Here is an 18,951-nt window from a genome sequence, read left to right as displayed (position 1 = left end):
AAAGAGCCAGGGACTGCAACTTTCCCTTTTTCATGCAGACCAGGGCTTTGATTGGCTGTACGAAAGCTTTGACCAGGTTCTGGGCCCACCGTCGAGATTCCCATTGTCGATCTCAGCCGCACAGCAACTTACCGGTCTCCATACGGCCCCGCATCAACAAGTCCCGGCCCACATGCAACCGGATCCAAACCCGGTTAACTCAACGACAACTCTACAGTAGCCATTCTGTGTGATTTGGTTACAGAAGGTATCACGTTTCACTTGAGCGAATTGGACGACGAGAGTCATATTCTTGGCTGTCATTTTCCGCTATCCCTTACCGATAATTGATATGTCCCTTTTCGTTTTCGTTGTGGCGATCCTTACCGCTTCAAGTCTCCCTGCATAGTGTGTGCCGTTATGCATTGACAGAAACAAAGTGCAGCTTGGCCACCTCTCACTTCTCGGGGAATCAGATTCGGATGCAGTGCGCTTGTTGACCGCGGCCTGCCGCATTGCCCGCCTCTGCGAGTAGGAGAAAACCACCGCCTCGATGGGTCGAATACTCTGGATCCACATGGCATCGGAGGCTGCCCGCTCTGTGCGCCACTGCAAAGTATGTACATGTGAGCGGTTGGGCTGTGTCGACCATCGGTGCCAATATTTCGGGTGTGGGGTCTTTGGGAGATGTCCTGGACTGACCATCACGCCGGTGACCGGCAAGGTAGGTGCGTTCTGTGGCTACCCGTCGTGTCTAATCGGTCCCGTCGTGCTCTGAGCCTCTGACACGAGCTCAGCCCGCCGCCCCTCAGTGTCGAGGCAGACATTCCAGGGCGGAAACTGCAATATGTTTCGTCTCCTTGCGCAGCTGCAGGCAATATACTGGGAAAGAGATTAGTCGACGATGCGCCTGGTGCTTCCGGCTACTGCATGGCGCAGTGCACATCCAGGAATGCCGCAATCCAATTGCCTCGCCGCTTGATAGCAGCACGACTGCTTTTCCGAACCTTCTCTTGTTTTGGGTGCCCCTCTCGGTCGGGCCTCCTGTTCCTCCCGCTTGTTTGTCCCTTCGATGCGGGCACAGGCTAGTGAGCAGCTCAGCTAACCCCCTTGCTGCACGACAGCACTGGCAGACCAAGGTGTCACGACATCGGCTACACCATATCCTATCACAGCCCCCTGCGTTAGCTCAGGGAGGGAAGAAGGGAAAGAGGGAGACTTATACACTAAATCATCCAGCTCTGGTTCCGCAGGTCCTTTCCACAGCATGTCCGCATCGAGGAACCGGCAAAATAACCTATCCACTGACAGACCTCAACCTCTATTCTGGCACCACAGCTAGACGAGACCTGGATCCTGAGTTACACAGGCTTCTGTTCCTCTCACGCGTGCGAATCTAGGTCCGGCCCAGCGAAACGTTCGCAGACCTCAACAGATCTGTGCAGGGGATACGCGCCACTCCGATCTGTGCCGACCACATCGAGGGCATCACCCCTCTGAGCCTGATAGTCTTCTCATCCGACCAGCCTCCCATGTCGTCTGCTCCACCAGCGTGCTCCTTTGATGATGAGGTAGATGCGGGAGAATCCATCATGGAAGGCAACCTTCCTGAGTTGCTCGCGCAAGATCTCGAAGCTTCAGGAGCTATCTTCACGTCTAGAGACATGACCGCTGGTTGTCCGGGGACCGGTCTCGCAGCGCCCGGCTTAGATGCGAGTCCTTCGTTCGAAAGGCTGCGTCTTTCTTACCGCACAAGCTACCGCCACTGTCCGCAACAAGAGGTTTCCATGAACCTGCTTCATCTGGAGTCGCTTGTGATGGATGAAGCAGCATCATGCTTCGAGCACCATGACGACGGGCAGCAACGGGGCGTCAAAGAGCGATCACCAGATTCATCCAGTGTTACGTCCATAGCAATGGATCCTCTCTTCATCCGAACTCGACAACCATCCGTTACCACGGCGGCCACGTCGCTTTCTGGCCGCTGCTCCCTATTTTCCTCGCACAACCCGCTGACCCCAAATTGCTCTCAACGCTCAGCCCGCTCTTCGAGCAGACGCCGCAGTTCGCCCGGCACTTGGTACGAAGCGGACCCGGAGTCGCCGCGGGGCGGACTCAGCTCAGTCTCTACAGCAAGAACTTCGATTTCTGATTCGTACGCACTCGCATCACACCTTGGCGACAACCCCATCATGAGTACATCACCGAAATCGACTGCCGACTGGGTGGAGATGCCCACTATGACTGCTCTAAACTCTCCCGGAAGCCGCTCTGGCCATACCTCACAGTCGCGTACTCCCGCCAGCCAACTACACCTAGAGAAGCCTCGGATTGTTACCATTCCGCCAGCATCCATGAGCCGGAAAAATGCGGTGTCGGCCAAAGAGAGCCGCTACGGTGCAGAGCCGAACCCTATGACGTCGGAGACCCAGGGAACGGCGGCCGTTCCGGCCGTTATCGAGAGGCAACGGCATGGCAACCGCTTTCTAGATTTACAGTCTGAACTCAGTATGCCTTTGATCGCGATGGCTAACGGCCGTACCATCATCGATGCATCTGGACCACCCTCGACGGGCTTGGCGAGGCATCCAGTTGAGCCGGATAGGAGCGTGATTTTTGACGATAGTGAAACTGGCGCAGAGACGCACGGCGAAGTACTTACAGAGGCTCGAAAGCTAACATTCGCAAGTTTTCGCCGCTGGGTAAATTCCGGTGCTGAAGCCCCGACCTCACCGCAGAATCTCAAACCTCAACCGCCAAACGCGCCGTCGCCTGGAATCCCGCTGCCTCCAGAGGTGATAGAGTCCCTGCGAGTGTCCATAGCATGCTTCCCAGAAACGATGCTTCTCACATCAAGCCTCTCGATCGAGACTATACGTGCGTACTCCAAAAGGTTGAAGCACCGCACAACAGACTTAGAGCGCCACTTTGGGAGTACCCACAAGGGGTCGATCTACCCGTCAAGCTCTCGCAGCGATGGACCGAACAAGCGCTGGAACGTGACGTGGCTAGGAACTGGGCGAAGCAGCAACTCTTCCCAGTATCACCAGCCTCCTCCACCCGGATCGTGGTCCCAACAACAACACGCCTACCCCTTGAGTCAAAGCCATCAACCACCAATCGCCGGCGGCGATTCCACACTGTCCCTGGGCCCGATTTGGGCCCCAATCAGAAACGTCTTTACTTCCGCATCCGACTACATGTGCGACGCTCTCTACGCACACCTGCTCGCCCACAACTACATCACGTCCCTCTTACCCCCTGCCCGGCCTGTGTCACCTCCGCCCACTCCACCGCGACGACCGAGCACAGGCACAGGGATGGGTCATCCGCAGCGACGTCACGAATCAGCAGACGCCAACGAAAGTAGGAACCTCAAGATCCCGCAGAAAGCCGCCAGTCTGTTGGGCATGGACGACCCCGTCTCCACGAGGGCCGCGTACCACCAGCAGCAGCAGCAGCAGCATCAGCAGAATCAGCGTTCCAAGGGAGGACGTGGCCTGCTCAGTCGGCGGTTCGGTAGTAACCGGGCTGCTCAAGATATTTTCTCGCTTTCGTCGCGGCCCGGTACCCGCAGCGGAGTTGGGGGTTGTATGAAGGGCCAGGAAGGTACGGCATCGGTGGCGGTGATGAGGGAGATTCAGGCCGGGTTGGGGAGGTGTATTGCCTTGTTGGTCGCGACAATGAATAAGGAGACTACCGGAGGAGGGCTAAGGGGCGCTTTTGATGAGGATGAGAACGAGGATGAGGATCACAATGGGTTGGTGTTGGTTGCCCGGGACGGGGACGCGGAGAAATGGGATGGCGGAGAGGTGGACGAGAGGGTGCAGCCTGTGCTTATGAGGGCGCTTTACGAGGTTGTGAGGTGTGCTGAGGCGGTGAGCTTCTAATCCGTCGATGCTTTGGTCGGTCTTCCGGGGAGGAAGAGAGCGATCGTCGTATGATGATAAGGGTTTGATAAAGTTGAAGGGAGGGGGTTTGCCGCTTGGGGTAGGTGGTTGTCTGGCGGTGCCACGGTGGGCGCTGTTGGTTCAGTTTCTGTGGGCTGCGTAACCGGGCTGCCTTGTTATTAGTGCCTTCTATTTTGCGTCCTTTCTCTTTTTCACTACCAGCCTCGAGGTAATGAGGCAGTTAGGAACGGACAAGTACTCTTTCTCCAAGACGACGCCTGTTGATTCGCTTTTGGTCTCACATTTGACGTTCCCCAGCGGCAGGTGACCCCTCGGAATCCCCTCTTCGCTCAACACAGCGAGTCGTATGACCTACATATTGCGTAGACTGTAGCCAATGCACGTTAAGAAACACTAGGCTTGTCTTCATGACCCCCAGGCACCCTCCGTTTTGAACTAACCGAGAGATTGCTTTCGAAGTACCTGACGTCTTTGGTCCGGTCTATTCCATAGACGCCTGTCTTGCCCAGGGGCTGCTAACAGCCCAACGGGTTAACAGGGATAGATACGACATCGACCCAAACACTGCTGAACATGTCCACGACATCCGGAAGAAAGCGATGGTCCTGTCATGCGTGTCCGCATGCAAACAATGAGCAGAGCTATCATAGCTGCGAAGCGAGGGGTTTGCCGGAAAGAAGTTCAATGTCTGCAAGACGGGGAGTCATGGGGAGTGGAATGTACAGGGACAGGCGTACGTTCTCAGCAGATGGTGCCCGGATCATCCGTATGCGTGCAACACAGTTATACATATATATAGCATATCACGGATGGGTCTAATCATATGCGACCTCGGGGTTTCGGTCGTCTTAGACATAGGGATATTCGGAAACAAGGCAGATTGGCGGCGTTTGGAGGATGGAGGCTGCAGAGATCATTACGTAGTAAGACCGGCTTACCGATCCTATTCCGTCCTTTCGAGCCACGTCTCAACATGTGATCCTGAAAATGAAGACTTTTTCTGTGCCAGAGACTTCGGGGAGCTTGCCGAGCCGCCTTTGCTCCCATAACCGTCCTCGTCGTCAGAGTCCAATATTTTGAACCACTCGTGCTCCCATATTCCTTTCTCGTCCGCGGCATACTCCTCGAAACGCAACCAGCCGAAGATCTGTCGTGTTGCATTTTCTGATGCGGACTCTCTTTCGCGGTCCAGACCTCCATACGAAATGGGGATCTGCTCTGGACTCGTAAGGGGCTTTGGTTTGAGCGGAGTAGTTGTGTGCATGTCTGTACCCCCGCGCGTAATGGGACAGACTTCCACGCTGCCTTCGGCGCAGTCCCAGGAGAAGCCTTGATATTGGAGCACGTGGTTCTTGCACCTGGCATGCAACCGAACTTCAACGTCTGTATCGTCGATTGGTGTCGTACCGAACGGCCTCCATTGGCAGACGGGCGCCCGATCGTGGAGGCCAGTCCTGGATAGGAACAGTAACCGACATTGGTCCGCCCGGGAGACCCGGCCGCGATACACGGGTGGGCTGGAGACAGGTTGCTGGAGGAATGATTGGATGGTCCCGGACCAGACTGCAGAGGGAATGCCTATGGGGATGCAAGCATACCGAACATCTTGTAGGAGTTCCTTCTGCAGCCCTAGGATCGTCACCCCAAGCCAGAGGGAGGCAACCTGGGGTACTCGATCCATGAGCATGCGCGCGAGCACAAGGGGTCTGTCCTGCGCTAGCGAATCGATAGCTGCACGGGCCCCTGCAACCAAGGAGTCACAGCATTGCATTCTATGCTGGCATCGCAGAAGACACTGAGTAGTATAGGGCGCATTGCCGCAGTGTTGCAGCTCAAGGTGATGAGCCTGTTCAGGCGCGTATCGTCATACGTCCAGTCATGCCGCAGGTACCCATTGGCGGGGTTGGACTGCCGGGAAGACGATAATACTGCATCCTTTGTCGATGGTTCCTGGTCGTTGATGGTGAGAGCTGGTAGCTTCAAGCGCCGCCCGGCCCCCATAGACGGAAACAGCAGGACTGTAGCGAGCGCGGCGTGGCTCTGATCCAAGATGCCATGACGAACACAGAAGTTGTCGAGGAACCGGAGGGCTTCCATGAACGAAGGGGGCTGCGGCGAGATGGATGGGTCGGGTCATGGTGACAGAATAAAGCAGGGGCCGGACTCGAGTTTGAATGACCAAGGGGACAACAAGATGGTATCTTGTGCGAAAGCCATGCTTGCTTGCCAGCCTTGATCTGGTGCGAGGATGGCGGCCCACCATCGAGCCTCTTCTGGGCTGGCGTCGCCAATCATCAACGTCGCGGCGGCTTGATGAGCTTGTTGTTTGGTCGTCCCGCCGTCAGGATGGCCGGCTGCCCGCTTGTCCGTATATGTGAGAGAGCATGGCCCGGGCATAACTTCAGCCCACTTGGCAGACAGTATGTATGCTCATGCCAAGATGAGAACCGAAACGTAGTTCTGGTCCTTTCTATCCAACCACGACGCCATGTCCGACCCGCGCTCGGGCGTTTCGAGGATGGACACCGAGATCGCGTCACTTGAGCCAACCTTAATCTTCACCGGCTGGTGAAATGGTGGTAACGGATGCTCACAATCTGACGGCGCCGAGACCCAGGCGCATGAACCAGTCGCATCTACTCACGTATGCTTGCTGAACTTGGTGCTTTTCAGCTTCAGGCCTCGCAGAAAGGCAGAGTGCAAACGGAACGCGTTGTGGACAGCAAGGTACGAGGCGGGAAGGCCTGGGTTCTCAATCGCGTTGTGGTAGAGTGTGAACCACAGCTTGAAGCTTGCTTCGTAGACATTGCGAAAAGCGTCGGCACTCAGCCGGACCGCGTCGTCCATGGTTGTGTTGGTCCGAATTGGTCTCGCCGAGGGTCTGTGTCTGGCGCCACTTGTTCTCTTGACCAGTTGCCGATTGGTGACAAAAAGCAAGGGCGAGCTCAACCTGGTAGGTGGGTCCCCAAAAGGCAAACTGAATCAATAACAATGTTACCTAGGTACCATATGTATGTACCACGAGCACGGATACCTAGTGCATAGGTAAGTACTTCATAGCCGATCAGAGGTTGAGGAAGCTGGGCAAAATGTCCGGGTGCTTGTATTTGTGGAATGGTAGGTATAGGTAGGTTGGTTAGAGGAATTGGTTCCAAGAGCCCCGGCCAGTGCCTGATGCTTTTAAACCCCAGTGTGTGTTGAACCTTCCAAGTTCCAACAAAGTGCCAGCCTACAAGCGCACCATATGCATCCAGCATCCCATGCCCTCAACCAGCCCCATGCAATACAATCCATGATCCACCCCTGATTTGTTACCTTAAGTTACCTTCCAGGTCCTCAGCCTACCTGGCACGTGCTGGGTACTTATCCCGTGCCCGTGGTGGATACGTAGAGCCGGCAACGGGCCGGCCCCACACTTCTGGGAGCATTCCGAGAGGACATGGGCCGGGACCCCACACAATTGTGACATGACCCGCACGTGCCACAGTTCGTTATCTTCCGTGACCTCTCGGAGGCCAAGACCTCTCGTTCCCCACTCCTCCGCCCGCCGGACCCGAGCCGGCGACGCCCATTTGGTCCTTGGCTCCGGCCGTGCTCTCAATCACCGAGAAGCCTCGGATAGGCAACTCCGTAAGAGACAATTGTCACAAGTGAAGCCCACTAGCGCGGCGTCGCGGCCAGACTAGAGCAGGATTGCTGCTCTCTTCGCTTGAACCCCGTCCTCGCTCGGCACTCTCCACTCCCTTTTTACACGCGGGAATCCGACATCAGATATGGATTCCATCGAAGTTCGAGGCAAGACGGCCCCAGCCCCACGGCCTTTACGCATCGGCAATGCCTGTGAGGCGTGCAGGGCGGCAAAGGTCAAGTGCCAGGGCAGCGCCCAGGTGGGAATCTGCAAGAGGTAGGTTGGACCGTTCGGTGGTAGGCCATTCTATTTCCGGATCGATGGTGCCATCCTTCACCTGGAAAGTAGTGGCCGGATCTCTTCCCATCTGCTTTTGTCGCTCCCCACGTCCTTCTCCAGCTCCTGCTCTTGGCTAACTGGTTCCACAAAACAGATGTCTTGATTCCAAACGGGAGTGTATCTTCAAGACAGGCCCACGGACACGGCGGCCGAGACAGAAGCGGTAAGGTGGTCGCTCATTCGCCCTTCTCCCAGCCCATGTCCCGCTATATCTGGTATTGACGCTCTCCCAAAGTCTCAACAGCCAGACAGCAGCTGCCTCCACCACAGGGAACACCACCTCAAATTCCACATCCAATCCTCCGCCACCACCAGGCCCCTCCAAGACCTTCACAATCGACATATCAATGCCTGCCGAGGACGACATAGCCGACTCCCTCGAGGCCCTGCGGCTAGCGCACGACAAGGCCATCGACATGCTCATGCCTCACGACGAATTCTCGGCGGACGACTTTGAATATGAGCACGACGACGACCAGGGGGTAGAGGCGGAAATGGAGCACGACTGGCTCGACCCGGACCCCGACCCGGACCAGGACCTGGCCTCCTCCGTGACGGGCTCCGGCTCTGTGTTCTCGCATGCGTCGTCGCTGTCGACGCCGCCTACCGGTAGCAGTGGTTCTGCGGCCGAACGCGTCCGATCTGATAGCACACAAGGATCCAAACCCGCCATTGCCAGTAAGTCGCGGACGATAGCGAGCCTAAGGCTGCAGCCACAGTTCAATCTCGACTCGGCGGAGAAGCTGCTCCAGACCTTCCGGGAGGTCATGCTCAGTCACTTCCACTGCGTGGTGGTGAGTGAGAGCGATACGGTGGCGAGCATGGCCAAGGAGAGGCCGTTTGTGCTGCTGGCTGTGTTGGCGGTCGCGAGCGGCAGCCGCACGTTGCAGGGGCATAGTCTGTATGATGAGGAGTTCAGGAAAATCCTGGGGCTGAAGTTCGTGGCGGGCGGTGAGAGGACGCTGGAGTTGCTTCAGGGGTTGGTGGTCTATGTCGCTTGGTACGTTCTCCTTTTCGCTTGTAGCGGGAGTAGGACAATGTCAGCGAAGGACCAACACCGGGGATCATCGCTTCCCCACAGCATATGCCACTAGTCGTAGAGTTAGGGCATACTGACCTTCCAGGTATCCATTCCACCTCCGGCCGAAGAACAAGCAGGCGATACAGTACAGACGCATGGTGGTCGACATCGTCACCGACCTCGAGCTCGACGAAGATCCCGGCTGCGACTCCATGGATTTCGCCCCGACACCAGAGCGTCTCGACCAGGTTAGGCTGTATCTGGCAAGCTACTACCTCGCGTCGGCGTAGGCCAACCTCCCCTGTCTCACGACTTACCCCGACCTCCAACTAACTCACTCGGCTCCCAGCTTCGCCTCCACCTGGGGCCGCACCCCCTCCCTCCGCTACACGGACTACACCACTCGCTGCTGCGACCTCCTGCAGCGGCACAGCCCACTGCGAGGCGACCACGTGCTGGCGTGGCAAGTCCGCATCGAGCGACTGAACGAGGAGACCAACGACCTGCGGCGGACGCAGCGGGGCCGCTCGCAGAGCGAGTACCAGATCGGCCTAATGATCCGGGGCATGGAGACGCAGCTGGCCGAGTGGGAGGCCCGCATGGGCCCAGAGATGCTCTCGACAACGCCGTCCCTCCGCATCGCCGTGCTCTTCACGCGCGTCTTCCTGTCGGGCGCGCCGCTGCTCAAGCTGCCGTCGCCGAAGCTGGTGGGGCAGCAGCCCGAGTCCTTCCCGCCGGACCCCCAACGCCTGATGGCGGTCATCCCCGCGATGCACGACATCTACGAGTACTTCCTCACGCTGACACCCGCCGACGTTAACTCGTTCATCGGTATCGAGTGGGGTGCGCTGATCTTGTCCGTCATCCTCGGCTTCCGCATGTCGTTCCCGCTTGCAATCTGTCCGGACTGGGATGACCGCGCGGGGAGGGAGCTTGTCAAGTTTGGAGAATACATGGACCGGCTGTGCAAGATGGGCGGACAGGACTATGATGTCGAAGAGATCAAGATCAGCCTGGCGCCTTCTGTTGCTCCTCCCCCGAGCGGAGCAGCGGTTGGACAGGGCAAGAGCAGGAGGGCCATGGATGTCCTCAGCGCGAGCAAGATCGTGCTGGACATGGTGAGGAAGAAGTTCCTGAAGCGGGTTGCCCGACTGCTGCAGCAGCAGGAGCAGCAGCAGCAGGCAATGCAGGCCACGCTTATTGCTGCGGCTGCTGCTGCTGCAGTGCCGCACCCACTACCGCCCCACGGTTCGGCGGTCGGCGGGTGCCCGATGATAGACGGGAGTCTGGAGCAGTTTTACCCCTACTGGGACGAGACGTTCACGAACGCCCTGGCTGCCGGCGGGTTCTCTGCCTCCGAAGCGCCGGGCGCCGGGCACGCAGATACGAATATTGCTGGGCTGGACGTGCCGAATGACCTTTGGACGGCCATGACCATGGGCTGGGCGCAGGGCGACGTGAGCTTTGAGGATCTATGATGACGACGATGAACAGGGATGGAGATTCTGCGCGGGTTCGCACGAGCAATGAACGCTCAATTAAGCTGTTAAGAGATACTTCCCATGGATTGGCAGTGGCATGGGTCAATCTGGACATGTGAGAGAAAGGCGGTACGGACGGAGTATGACTTCGACAGCCAGATGTGCCGGTTTCGATGTGCTGTTCGGCTCTCTTTGTGGAAATCTGGTGCTGGCCATCATATTGCAGGAGTGGAAGTCCTCGATTTGCTTGGTTACTCTCCCACTTCCTACTACGTTTGTCGTCCTTATTTCAGTCCCATTCCTGGTTTGAGTTCTACATGCGCTCATCGTCGTGCGTGACTGACCTGGATAAAATACATCACGTCGCTCCGGACGCCGAGGACAGAGGCGTGAGAGGTACAAGAACATGTCTCGTTTTGCCCTTATTAATCGCGAATCAAAGCGTCATCGAAGTCATCGGACAAACGAAGAGTGGAGACCATGTGACAAGAACTTGAAGCGGAAGCATGTCATCGCTAAAATACTCGGGACTCGAATCGGCCACTCATGAGTGATAGTTACGTGTGTAGAGGAAAACATGCCCCACAATATCTGCAAAGGGTTGGAATCTGGCCTTCGTTCGATGAATCATGACTTGATGAATGGTGGAGTCATTGCTGGGCCAGATCGACAAATGCTTGTTCTCGCGATGTTCCGGAAGTCAGTGCACCTATCCCTGGGTACGGCTGGTATCTCCCCGCTTTCGTCATGATGATTCCGAACCGTTTCCGCCTGAAATACATATTGTTACACAGGTATGTACGGGTAAACGAGCATACATACAGGATAGAAATACATACATACAATATCTGTACGATTAGTGTTATCTTCGCAACGAAGGGATGAATTGAGTGGCTGTTGTCCATATACAGGATCCACTCCGCGTTGAAGAACTCTTGGCACGCCGTATTGTATCTAATCGAAAAGTACATGTACAAAGCTACCTTACACTACCAGTATCTAAAGTCGTCTGCCCGCTGCTCAGCAGAGCTCAACAGTGGCTTCGGAGGCTGCCCGTTTTGAGGTTCTCAGACCCGATCGCTCCTCGTCAATCCTGAGCTACTGTCCTACTGTGTATGCGAGGAACCTGTACCCGGCAAGTTAGGTAGTCCCAACAAGTTGGAGCTGGAACCCGCTTTCCGACACCGTGGAGCAATGAGTTTTGCGCATGTTGTTGCATGCTGCGGTTGACGATCAAAAATAATCTGCGGCAGTCCGATCAAGTAAGAAACAGATTACCTTCACGATGAGTGTGCCTTGCGGGAATCGACGGCCCCCGTCCTGCAGGGCGATAGATCATAGGGCTGCCCACCGTGAGAATTTGTCAGGCCCTCCAATTCGGCCGCGAAAAAAGGTGTGTGGCATTGCTTCTGCTTCCCCTTCAGGGGTGTCGGTGTTGCGCAACCGAACCGTCATGCAGGTTGGAAAATGCCGGGTCCAACAGGAAGCGTTCCCATGAGGGCGTGAGCAACGAAGTGGAGCGCTCTCCTCGGCTTGGCTCCCTCTGATAACCTCAGAGGACGAGATCCAGCGTTCCGAGCACACACCTTATGTACTAAGGTAGGCAGTAACTACCGTAGGTAGATTTTACAGTACGTACATACGGAGTAAGCACTGAACTTCCACACAGAGATTGCTAAACTGTTCTTCTGGCGCAACAGCTACCCCCGCGAGATGTGTGCGGCCAGTGATCACGAGCTCGAGCTAGTTACGTTCTTTGGGTAGCGCAACATATGTGCCATGCGACGGCGAACGGCGCATCGCAGCAGTCTTTGGCTGACATGCCCACTGGAGAGGGAAAAAAACGTGAGTCCTGCGCATGCTGCATTGTAACTTATAAGAGCCTCCCGCAGCAAGCAATTTGTTCCCGCGGCTAACACGACAGCGTGGGCGGGGAGAAACCCCACGTTAGGAGGGAGGATGGCAAGAAGGAGGGTCGATCGCATGACTGTCTCGTTGAGCCGTTGGGCACCAGCCGGCCGCGATGGAACACGGAGGGCTCGACCTGGCCTTGTTTTAAGACTGGAGTTGGAAGAATCATCCGTGCTGACACTATTGGATAGCCTGCGTGTTGCACAACCTCGCAGTGTATGTATTGAATGTACGGTACACATCGGACACACTCTGTCGAATCACGCTGGCCGAACCGGCTTCTCACTACCCTTCTGACCCGAAGTGGTTGCTGCTCGTCGACGCAGCCCTTCCCTTTCTGGCCCCAGTCCAGATCGAGGATCTTATATGCGTGTTGGGATGCATCGCGTCTCCACAGTTCAGGTTGTACATTACACCAACAAGGGAACCAACAGCATATAGGATGGAGTGAGAAGGCGAAACTGGCCGAGGATAACCACGGCCCCGATCGAATCCTGAGCCGAATGCAGGAAGGCTTGCAGGTTAGGCGCGGCTGTCGGAGCTCGCTATGACCGTCGCGGCAAGAGGACTTATGTGTTAATAAGTGAGTCCTTTCTAGGTGGTGTACTTCGTACATCCGACAAAGACGATGAGCGGCGAAGTCTGGGTCAACTCGCAACTTGCGCCTATCTTTCGGCTCGACGGAGGAGGGATCATTGGCCATTATTGGCGAACCTTGGTTCTAGCAATATCCCTTGAACTCTCAAAAAGCCGGCACCGCAATCTAATTGATCCCAGTGTTCGAGATTGAGGACAGACACTGCAGCCAACGTTGCGGAGCACTTGCTTGCACGCTGGATGAATCTCAGATGTTATGAGGATCTCTCGCTGATGAGTGTGTCATGCCGCTGTATCTCTCAGTCGGACTCTGATTGACCAGTACTGTAACACGGGTATCCTATATGGTACACGGACTAAAGTACGCGTAATGAAACGCGGAAGAATGATAACTTACATTATCCGGTCGTCCTGTACTACCGATATTCCAACACCGTTACATAGTAGCCATCTTAGAGGAATTAATTCCGTCGACGAGGTCATCAAGACGGTCTCCCATTACAGCTACTTGCTAGATGATGCCATGGCTGCTGGTGTGCGCCCAGCTCAAAGACCTCGAATACAATGTTCTGGTCTGTCATCAGCCCCTCAAGTCTCTAGTAGTTACCACGTACCTCTTCTCGACGCGCACAAAATATCCAAAGTAAGTGCGCCGCATCTGAGAACCAAATCGTTCCAGAACCTCGGCTCCCATGTCGAGGAGCCTTACAACCGCTCTTGAACACTCCATCCGCTTGAGCTTGAGTGTATTCTCCGTGTAGCGGCTCTAGATGGTATCACCACGGGCCTTTACGCTATCTTTCACCGGTTCTACCTACTCGCCTCAAGGCCCACGATCACGTCACGACTTGGCATCCGTACAGTGTACCTTCGTACTGCGGTCAGTCAAGCTGAGATCCCCCATCTCGGCCCGAACGTTTGCCGCTTCCTGCCATATCTCCGTACCTCCATGATCTGTGGAATGTGGCGCCTTCGCCAAACTTTCAACAGACGTTCTGGGCCTCGAGATCGCGGGCCAGATCTTGGCGACATCAACCATACGTGTGCCAGATGTGTGTGAACGCTATGCAATGCGTGCTGCTCGATGACAGCACGTTGACGGGAAACAGCCCTAGAGCAGCCGAGGGGTCAGTGCGACGGTAGGCAATCAATCCAACCCCGCGTTACATTGCGAAGCGGCCGGCTTGAACTGCGTCTTCACCCCGAGGCGCGACCCTTCTGTGTGTTCGCACGCAGTAGGGTTGCGTTGCGCCGGACCGGTGAGCCTCCTGCTCACTTAGCTGCATTATAAGCCTGGTATGCGCGTTCGGTTTCTGCCGTTGTGACTCGTGAGAGCAATAGGGTCGTTCTTTTACCTGAGGTAGATTGAACCGCGAATGCCTTCTCTGTCGAATTCGGCTGACCTTGACTAATATACAAATGCCACCAGCGTCTTTCACAGGTAGCTGTTTGGGAACATTTAAGTCTACTAGTAGATAACGTTAGCAGGGCTCACAAGCACACACCGATGGGCGAGACCAGGTTTCGGTGCGGAGGTGTGATGGCAGAGTTTGCCTGCATGTGCGTGTCCCCATTGAATCGACACCGGGAAAGGCCCACACTCCTGCCTAGGACCTAGTGTACTAGGTACTTACAGACCTGATACAAGTATGGGCTGCCAATGGCCATCCCGCATTTTTCATTTTTATCAGCGTCCTATGTACGGAATATGTCGCGAGAGCACGACTCCTTCCAACAGGTGCATATAATACATAGCAGGTAAGTGGGCTGCAGCACCAACGGTCCGAGGCACTTGACTGGCTTGAGGTGGTGCTTGGGATCTCTTTGCTGTAGACAAGGCCCTGTCGAGAATACCTACCTAGGTACCTAAGGCACTCAGTACCGGCAGTTCCATCACAGCTCTCTGGCACGACTGCTACGGTCTAGACCTCAAACATGATCGCTCGAGAGCTCGAGACTTGGAATCTACACAGTAACACGTGCCATCCACCTCGCCTGGGAAAACAGGTAACCATGTAATCTGTCTACGTATACTTACACCAAGTACGCCAATTTGACACTACTATGCCAGGTAATTATGTATTGTTGCTGGTGCGGCTGGTTAGCGGGACTGTGCACACTACGTAATCTCGTAACTTTGTGCGTTTAGGAGGTGTCGGTAATTACGATACAGTCGTGTACTGTACTAGTATGGTTGTAAGATATTGCCACATCCAGGAAGGCGCCCCCCAGAGAGCTTCCAGTGATCCAGTCAGCACTCTGAATCTCTCAATCTCGCCGCAACAGCTTGGGGTTGTCTGCACAGAGCTTCTGCCATCAGCCCACCAAAATCTTTCTCCAACACCCCCAACTTTTCCATCCTCTCCCAGTTGGTGATTCAACCTACCTTACCTTACTTTTATCTACTTTGCGCTGCAGTAGCTGCACCGCGCTCCTCCACCCACCGACGCATCGTCTTATGCGCGCCGCTCAACGCCATCATTTAGACTTTCTATTCCTCGGATTGGTCTTCGCAGCGTACCAACCATAAATACGTCCGTACCGGCCCCAACACGCAAAAGCTTCTCTTTCATTCCCCCTGCGGTACCATACAGCTTCTCCACCAGTGGTGGCCGCGCACTGCTGCGCGTTTCCACTCGTTGTCAACTCGATCCGCGCGATCGTCGCTCCAACCGTCTCCATCGCTGCGCTTTGCGCTACATGTGTCGCGAGGCATGAACGGGGATCTCAACCCGTCTAGCGCGTCTTCTGCCGCGCCCGCCAACAACGCGTTCGCCCCTCTGGCGTCGAACCGGACACGTCCCTTTCCCGCGGCCGGCACCGCGACAAAGAACACAATGGCCGTTCCGGCATTCCTCCCGCCCGCGCAAGCCTACAGGGCGCCTGCACCATCTCAAACCGCATATGCGCAACCGCTCTCAGCCCCCCAACCGTTCGATCGCGACATCATGAAACCCCTGGGCAACCAATCTTCCGCGCCCCCCCCAACCCTCTCCTCAGCGCTGATCCGGAAACTACCACTTAACACCTCGGAAGAATCATTGCGCTTGATGATGGTCTTCTCCCAGGAACTTTGCGATGTCGAACTGTTGCCCGTCGAGCAGTCTGTCGATGTGGGGTTCCGATCTGCCATACTCAAGTTCAAGAGCCCTGCGGGCGCTCAGGAAGCGAAGAACATGCTTGACGGCAAGTCGAATATTTCGAACGACGCTGAAATGATTGTCGAAATCCTCGGTAGCTCAAACCCTCCCGCTCTTGGAAAGAGGTTCACGAATGATGCGATCATGACTGCCTCCGCTGCCGCACCCTCGACCTCAGTGTCAAGACAGGCGTCCAGATTCAATGGAACGTTCCAGTCGCTGGAGAAGATTACGCCTCCTGTGGGCAATATGTACGGAGAGTCAGCCACTCATGAGGCTGGTGCGTCGTACCAGAACATTTTCGGGCCCCAATCACCAATCGGAAACCACCTCGCGAACGGCGCCCATCACACCAGTAAGTCACTCATCGATTCTGTCGATGATGACGAGACCAAGGAGCTGCTGGAGGATCCTGTTGGCTTTGCAGAGAACGGTCCGCAGCGTCGTCAGACAGGGCCTCAACTGCCCATGTCCCGTATGGCCACTCTGTCGCTGAACACCACTCCGACCCCACCTAGCGCCCACACTCCGATGCCCTATTACAACCACCTAGGCATGGGATCACTATCCGGGCTCTCAAACGCCATGTCTCCGACGGCAATGGCCGGTCCCGGAATGGGCTACAATCCGCAGGCGCCATACCGGATGAGCAACTTTCCTCCTGCGAATCCAGCAGATCAAAACCCGCCATGTAACACACTTTACGTTGGCAATCTGCCCATTGATACGTCAGAGGAGGAGCTCAAGGCCATGTTCTCGAAGCAGCGAGGATACAAGCGGCTGTGTTTCCGAACCAAGCAGAACGGACCCATGTGTTTCGTCGAGTTTGAAGACGTTACTTGCGCAACCAGAGCGTTGCACGAGCTTTACGGAACGCCACTCCACAACAGCGTCAAAGGTGGCATCCGTTTGAGTTTCTCAAAGAACCCGCTCGGCGTTCGTTCCGTCCAAAACCAGGGACAAAATGGTGCCGGTGCAATGGGCGGCATGAACGGAATGCATGCCGCCGGTTCGACGAATGGATTCACCACCGCATCCGGTCCTCCGCCCGGGCTAACCGCTCCTCCCGGCCTTGGCATTAACCGCGGTGGATACGCACCATCCTCTGGTTTTAATGCTGCCGTGAATAACCTGTACAGCTCCCCGACTGCCTCCAACGCACCCGGTAACCCGTGGGCCGGCATGCACAACGGAAACGGGCACATCATGGCCGGCCCGGCTTCGGCTTTCCCGCCATATATGATGGGCCGTTGAGACGGATTGAAGGTAGCACCTGATACTTGGAGGCGTGCTTTCATCTCGCCTTGACGCGTTCTTATTCTTCTTGCCTCTAACCGACCGCGTGGCCCTCTTTCCTTAAATCATTTCCACGCTTGTCCTTGTGCGAACCACACCTTAACACTACACTCATCGGTACACGGTTGGTGAAAGGCAATTCTTCCTTTCCAGCTTGAACACTCATGTTTTGCGATTTCTTATTGCGTCATTCCGGTTGTTGCATCTGTCTGACTTGATTTTGCGGCGGGGCGTCGGATTCCTAGAGGTTGCCCTTTTGATGCCGCTGGGGCGTTGGGAGAAAGCAGTCTTGTTTGGGGGTCCCTGGTCTCTCGGCCACCTACCCCTAGCCACCTTGGGTTTCGCGCATATACCGTCATGACAAGCAATGCAAGGGACAAGGGCGCGGAGTTTGAAGGCGATATGGGAATATCATGGCCTACTGGCGTCACATCGGTTTAACATTATCATCACCGTCACCATCATCACCACCACCAACCACCACCATTATGACGGAAAAAGGAGCATAGCACGCGGTACAGGTCTCTTTTTGCGGCATTAGGCATCCGTTGGAGTTCTGGCAAAGGCAGCGTGGTGCACATGGCACACCGCTGGAGAGAAGGCTGCTTTTGCCCGGCGACAGACAGACGCCCAGATGAGGCCGTTGCCGCTGAGGAGATTTGTTCCGCTTGGCAATGGTATTCTGAGTCCAAGTTTGTCTACCAGATCGACGAGCTCCGGTACCACGGTCCAATACGGCGACACAGGAGTGCTACTCGAGATACGATTTGGGAGTTATCGTTGTCAGGTCCTCCCCTGGTCTGTGTACGACGACAAACTCCGGCTCGTTTACGGCGGGACGAATACGACCGGTCATAAAGATGTCGGCGAACGGAAAAAGATCTAAGAAAAAGAGACGGACAAGGAACACGGGAAACATCATGTCAGGGGAACAAAGAACGCACAGGCGCATCTGAGATACCATCAAAACACGGGAAGGGAGGGTTGATATAGCACCGGCGCTTTATACACCATCGGGAAAAGGGTTACATCGAGGGTTGGCTTTTTGGTCGCCGGGCCTGGCATCGTTTCGTTTGGGCTCCATCGGAAGGCTGCGCATCTCGAGATGGCATCGGCGCCATCTTCTGCACTACTTGTCCCATTTAAGTTCTCATGTGATGGTCTTTTCTTTTCCTGTGTCAGCGGAGGCCGTCGCGCCTGCTGGCTGGGTTGCGAGTTGACTCGAAAGGGCACTAGTCCTCGCGAGGATATCCATGACCCCCTGCGCACCACGACGGCACCAGCTATCTTTTTTCTCTTCCTTTTCCTTTTCTCCTCATGAACAGGGTTATCATAGCAGTGGTGTTTCTTTGATCCGACCGAGTCGTGCGCATACGTCATTCATCGCTGGGGTTTGGGGTTGTTGCTGATGGAAAACGGTTTATTGGGAGGATACCTTTGGGATTTGTGGGTTGTGTTTGGTTGATTCCCTGGGCACTGTGGCAGATGCATGAGGGGAGGTGGAGTTGTTTTCGGTTCGACTACCCATGTGCTTTTCTTTCTCTGCTTTTCTCTTTTCCATGTCGGGAGCCGGTAATGGATGCCTGGGACTGTATCGGATGAACGATGGGTTGCAAAAAGCCTTCTCGTTCTCCGTGTCTACGTACTT

The 18,951-nt window shown here is 55.6% G+C and overlaps 5 protein-coding genes across 5 annotated transcripts; 3 read left to right on the top strand and 2 right to left on the bottom strand.

Annotated features, from left to right (window-relative positions):
* Positions 1-152: 152 nt before the first annotated feature.
* On the top strand, positions 153-3,869 carry B0T15DRAFT_564700 (uncharacterized protein; the record flags this gene model as incomplete). Its single annotated transcript, XM_062870649.1, has 2 exons — positions 153-595; positions 1,425-3,869. Exons 1-2 carry the CDS (start codon positions 533-535, stop codon positions 3,867-3,869), a joined length of 2,508 nt encoding a protein of 835 aa, XP_062726718.1. The 5' UTR covers positions 153-532.
* A 964-nt stretch (positions 3,870-4,833) lies between these two features.
* B0T15DRAFT_482102 (uncharacterized protein) lies at positions 4,834-6,737 on the bottom strand (the record flags this gene model as incomplete). The annotated part of the gene is made up of 5 exons (XM_062866077.1): positions 4,834-5,633; positions 5,687-5,928; positions 6,034-6,299; positions 6,339-6,429; positions 6,535-6,737. 5 exons carry the CDS (start codon positions 6,735-6,737, stop codon positions 4,834-4,836), a joined length of 1,602 nt encoding a protein of 533 aa, XP_062726717.1.
* Positions 6,738-7,299: 562 nt separating this feature from the next.
* B0T15DRAFT_56304 (uncharacterized protein) lies at positions 7,300-10,444 on the top strand. The gene is made up of 5 exons (XM_062870602.1): positions 7,300-7,794; positions 7,952-8,020; positions 8,093-8,857; positions 8,982-9,164; positions 9,228-10,444. The coding sequence occupies exons 1-5, from the start codon at positions 7,664-7,666 to the stop codon at positions 10,354-10,356; spliced, it is 2,277 nt and encodes a 758-aa protein (XP_062726716.1). The 5' UTR covers positions 7,300-7,663; the 3' UTR covers positions 10,357-10,444.
* Positions 10,445-11,930: 1,486 nt separating this feature from the next.
* Positions 11,931-13,340, bottom strand: B0T15DRAFT_519906 (uncharacterized protein). The gene has a single exon (XM_062868462.1). The coding sequence runs from the start codon at positions 12,971-12,973 to the stop codon at positions 12,272-12,274; it is 702 nt and encodes a 233-aa protein (XP_062726715.1). The 5' UTR covers positions 12,974-13,340; the 3' UTR covers positions 11,931-12,271.
* A 2,072-nt stretch (positions 13,341-15,412) lies between these two features.
* On the top strand, positions 15,413-17,372 carry B0T15DRAFT_56246 (uncharacterized protein). The gene has a single exon (XM_062870578.1). It carries the CDS (start codon positions 15,582-15,584, stop codon positions 17,259-17,261), a length of 1,680 nt encoding a protein of 559 aa, XP_062726714.1. The 5' UTR covers positions 15,413-15,581; the 3' UTR covers positions 17,262-17,372.
* The last annotated feature ends 1,579 nt before the right edge of the window (positions 17,373-18,951 follow it).

The sequence above is a fragment of the Chaetomium strumarium genome, assembly GCF_033439665.1.
Source record: "Chaetomium strumarium strain CBS 333.67 chromosome Unknown B0T15scaffold_1, whole genome shotgun sequence".
Lineage (NCBI taxonomy): Eukaryota > Fungi > Ascomycota > Sordariomycetes > Sordariales > Chaetomiaceae > Chaetomium > Chaetomium strumarium.
The sequence above is the reverse complement of the archived record's forward strand: the minus strand, read 5'-3'. Positions and strand labels throughout refer to the sequence as shown.

Bases quoted from the DNA above. Each gene is read 5' to 3' on its own strand.
- B0T15DRAFT_56304 (XM_062870602.1), top strand. From the start codon at position 7,664: ATGGATTCCATCGAAGTTCGAGGCAAGACGGCCCCAGCCCCACGGCCT. The intron at 7,795-7,951 runs GTAGGTTGGACC...TCCACAAAACAG, and splicing joins CAGGTGGGAATCTGCAAGAG to ATGTCTTGATTCCAAACGGG. The intron at 8,858-8,981 runs GTACGTTCTCCT...CTGACCTTCCAG, and splicing joins TTGGTGGTCTATGTCGCTTG to GTATCCATTCCACCTCCGGC.
- B0T15DRAFT_519906 (XM_062868462.1), bottom strand. From the start codon at position 12,973: ATGGCCAATGATCCCTCCTCCGTCGAGCCGAAAGATAGGCGCAAGTTG.
- B0T15DRAFT_56246 (XM_062870578.1), top strand. From the start codon at position 15,582: ATGAACGGGGATCTCAACCCGTCTAGCGCGTCTTCTGCCGCGCCCGCC.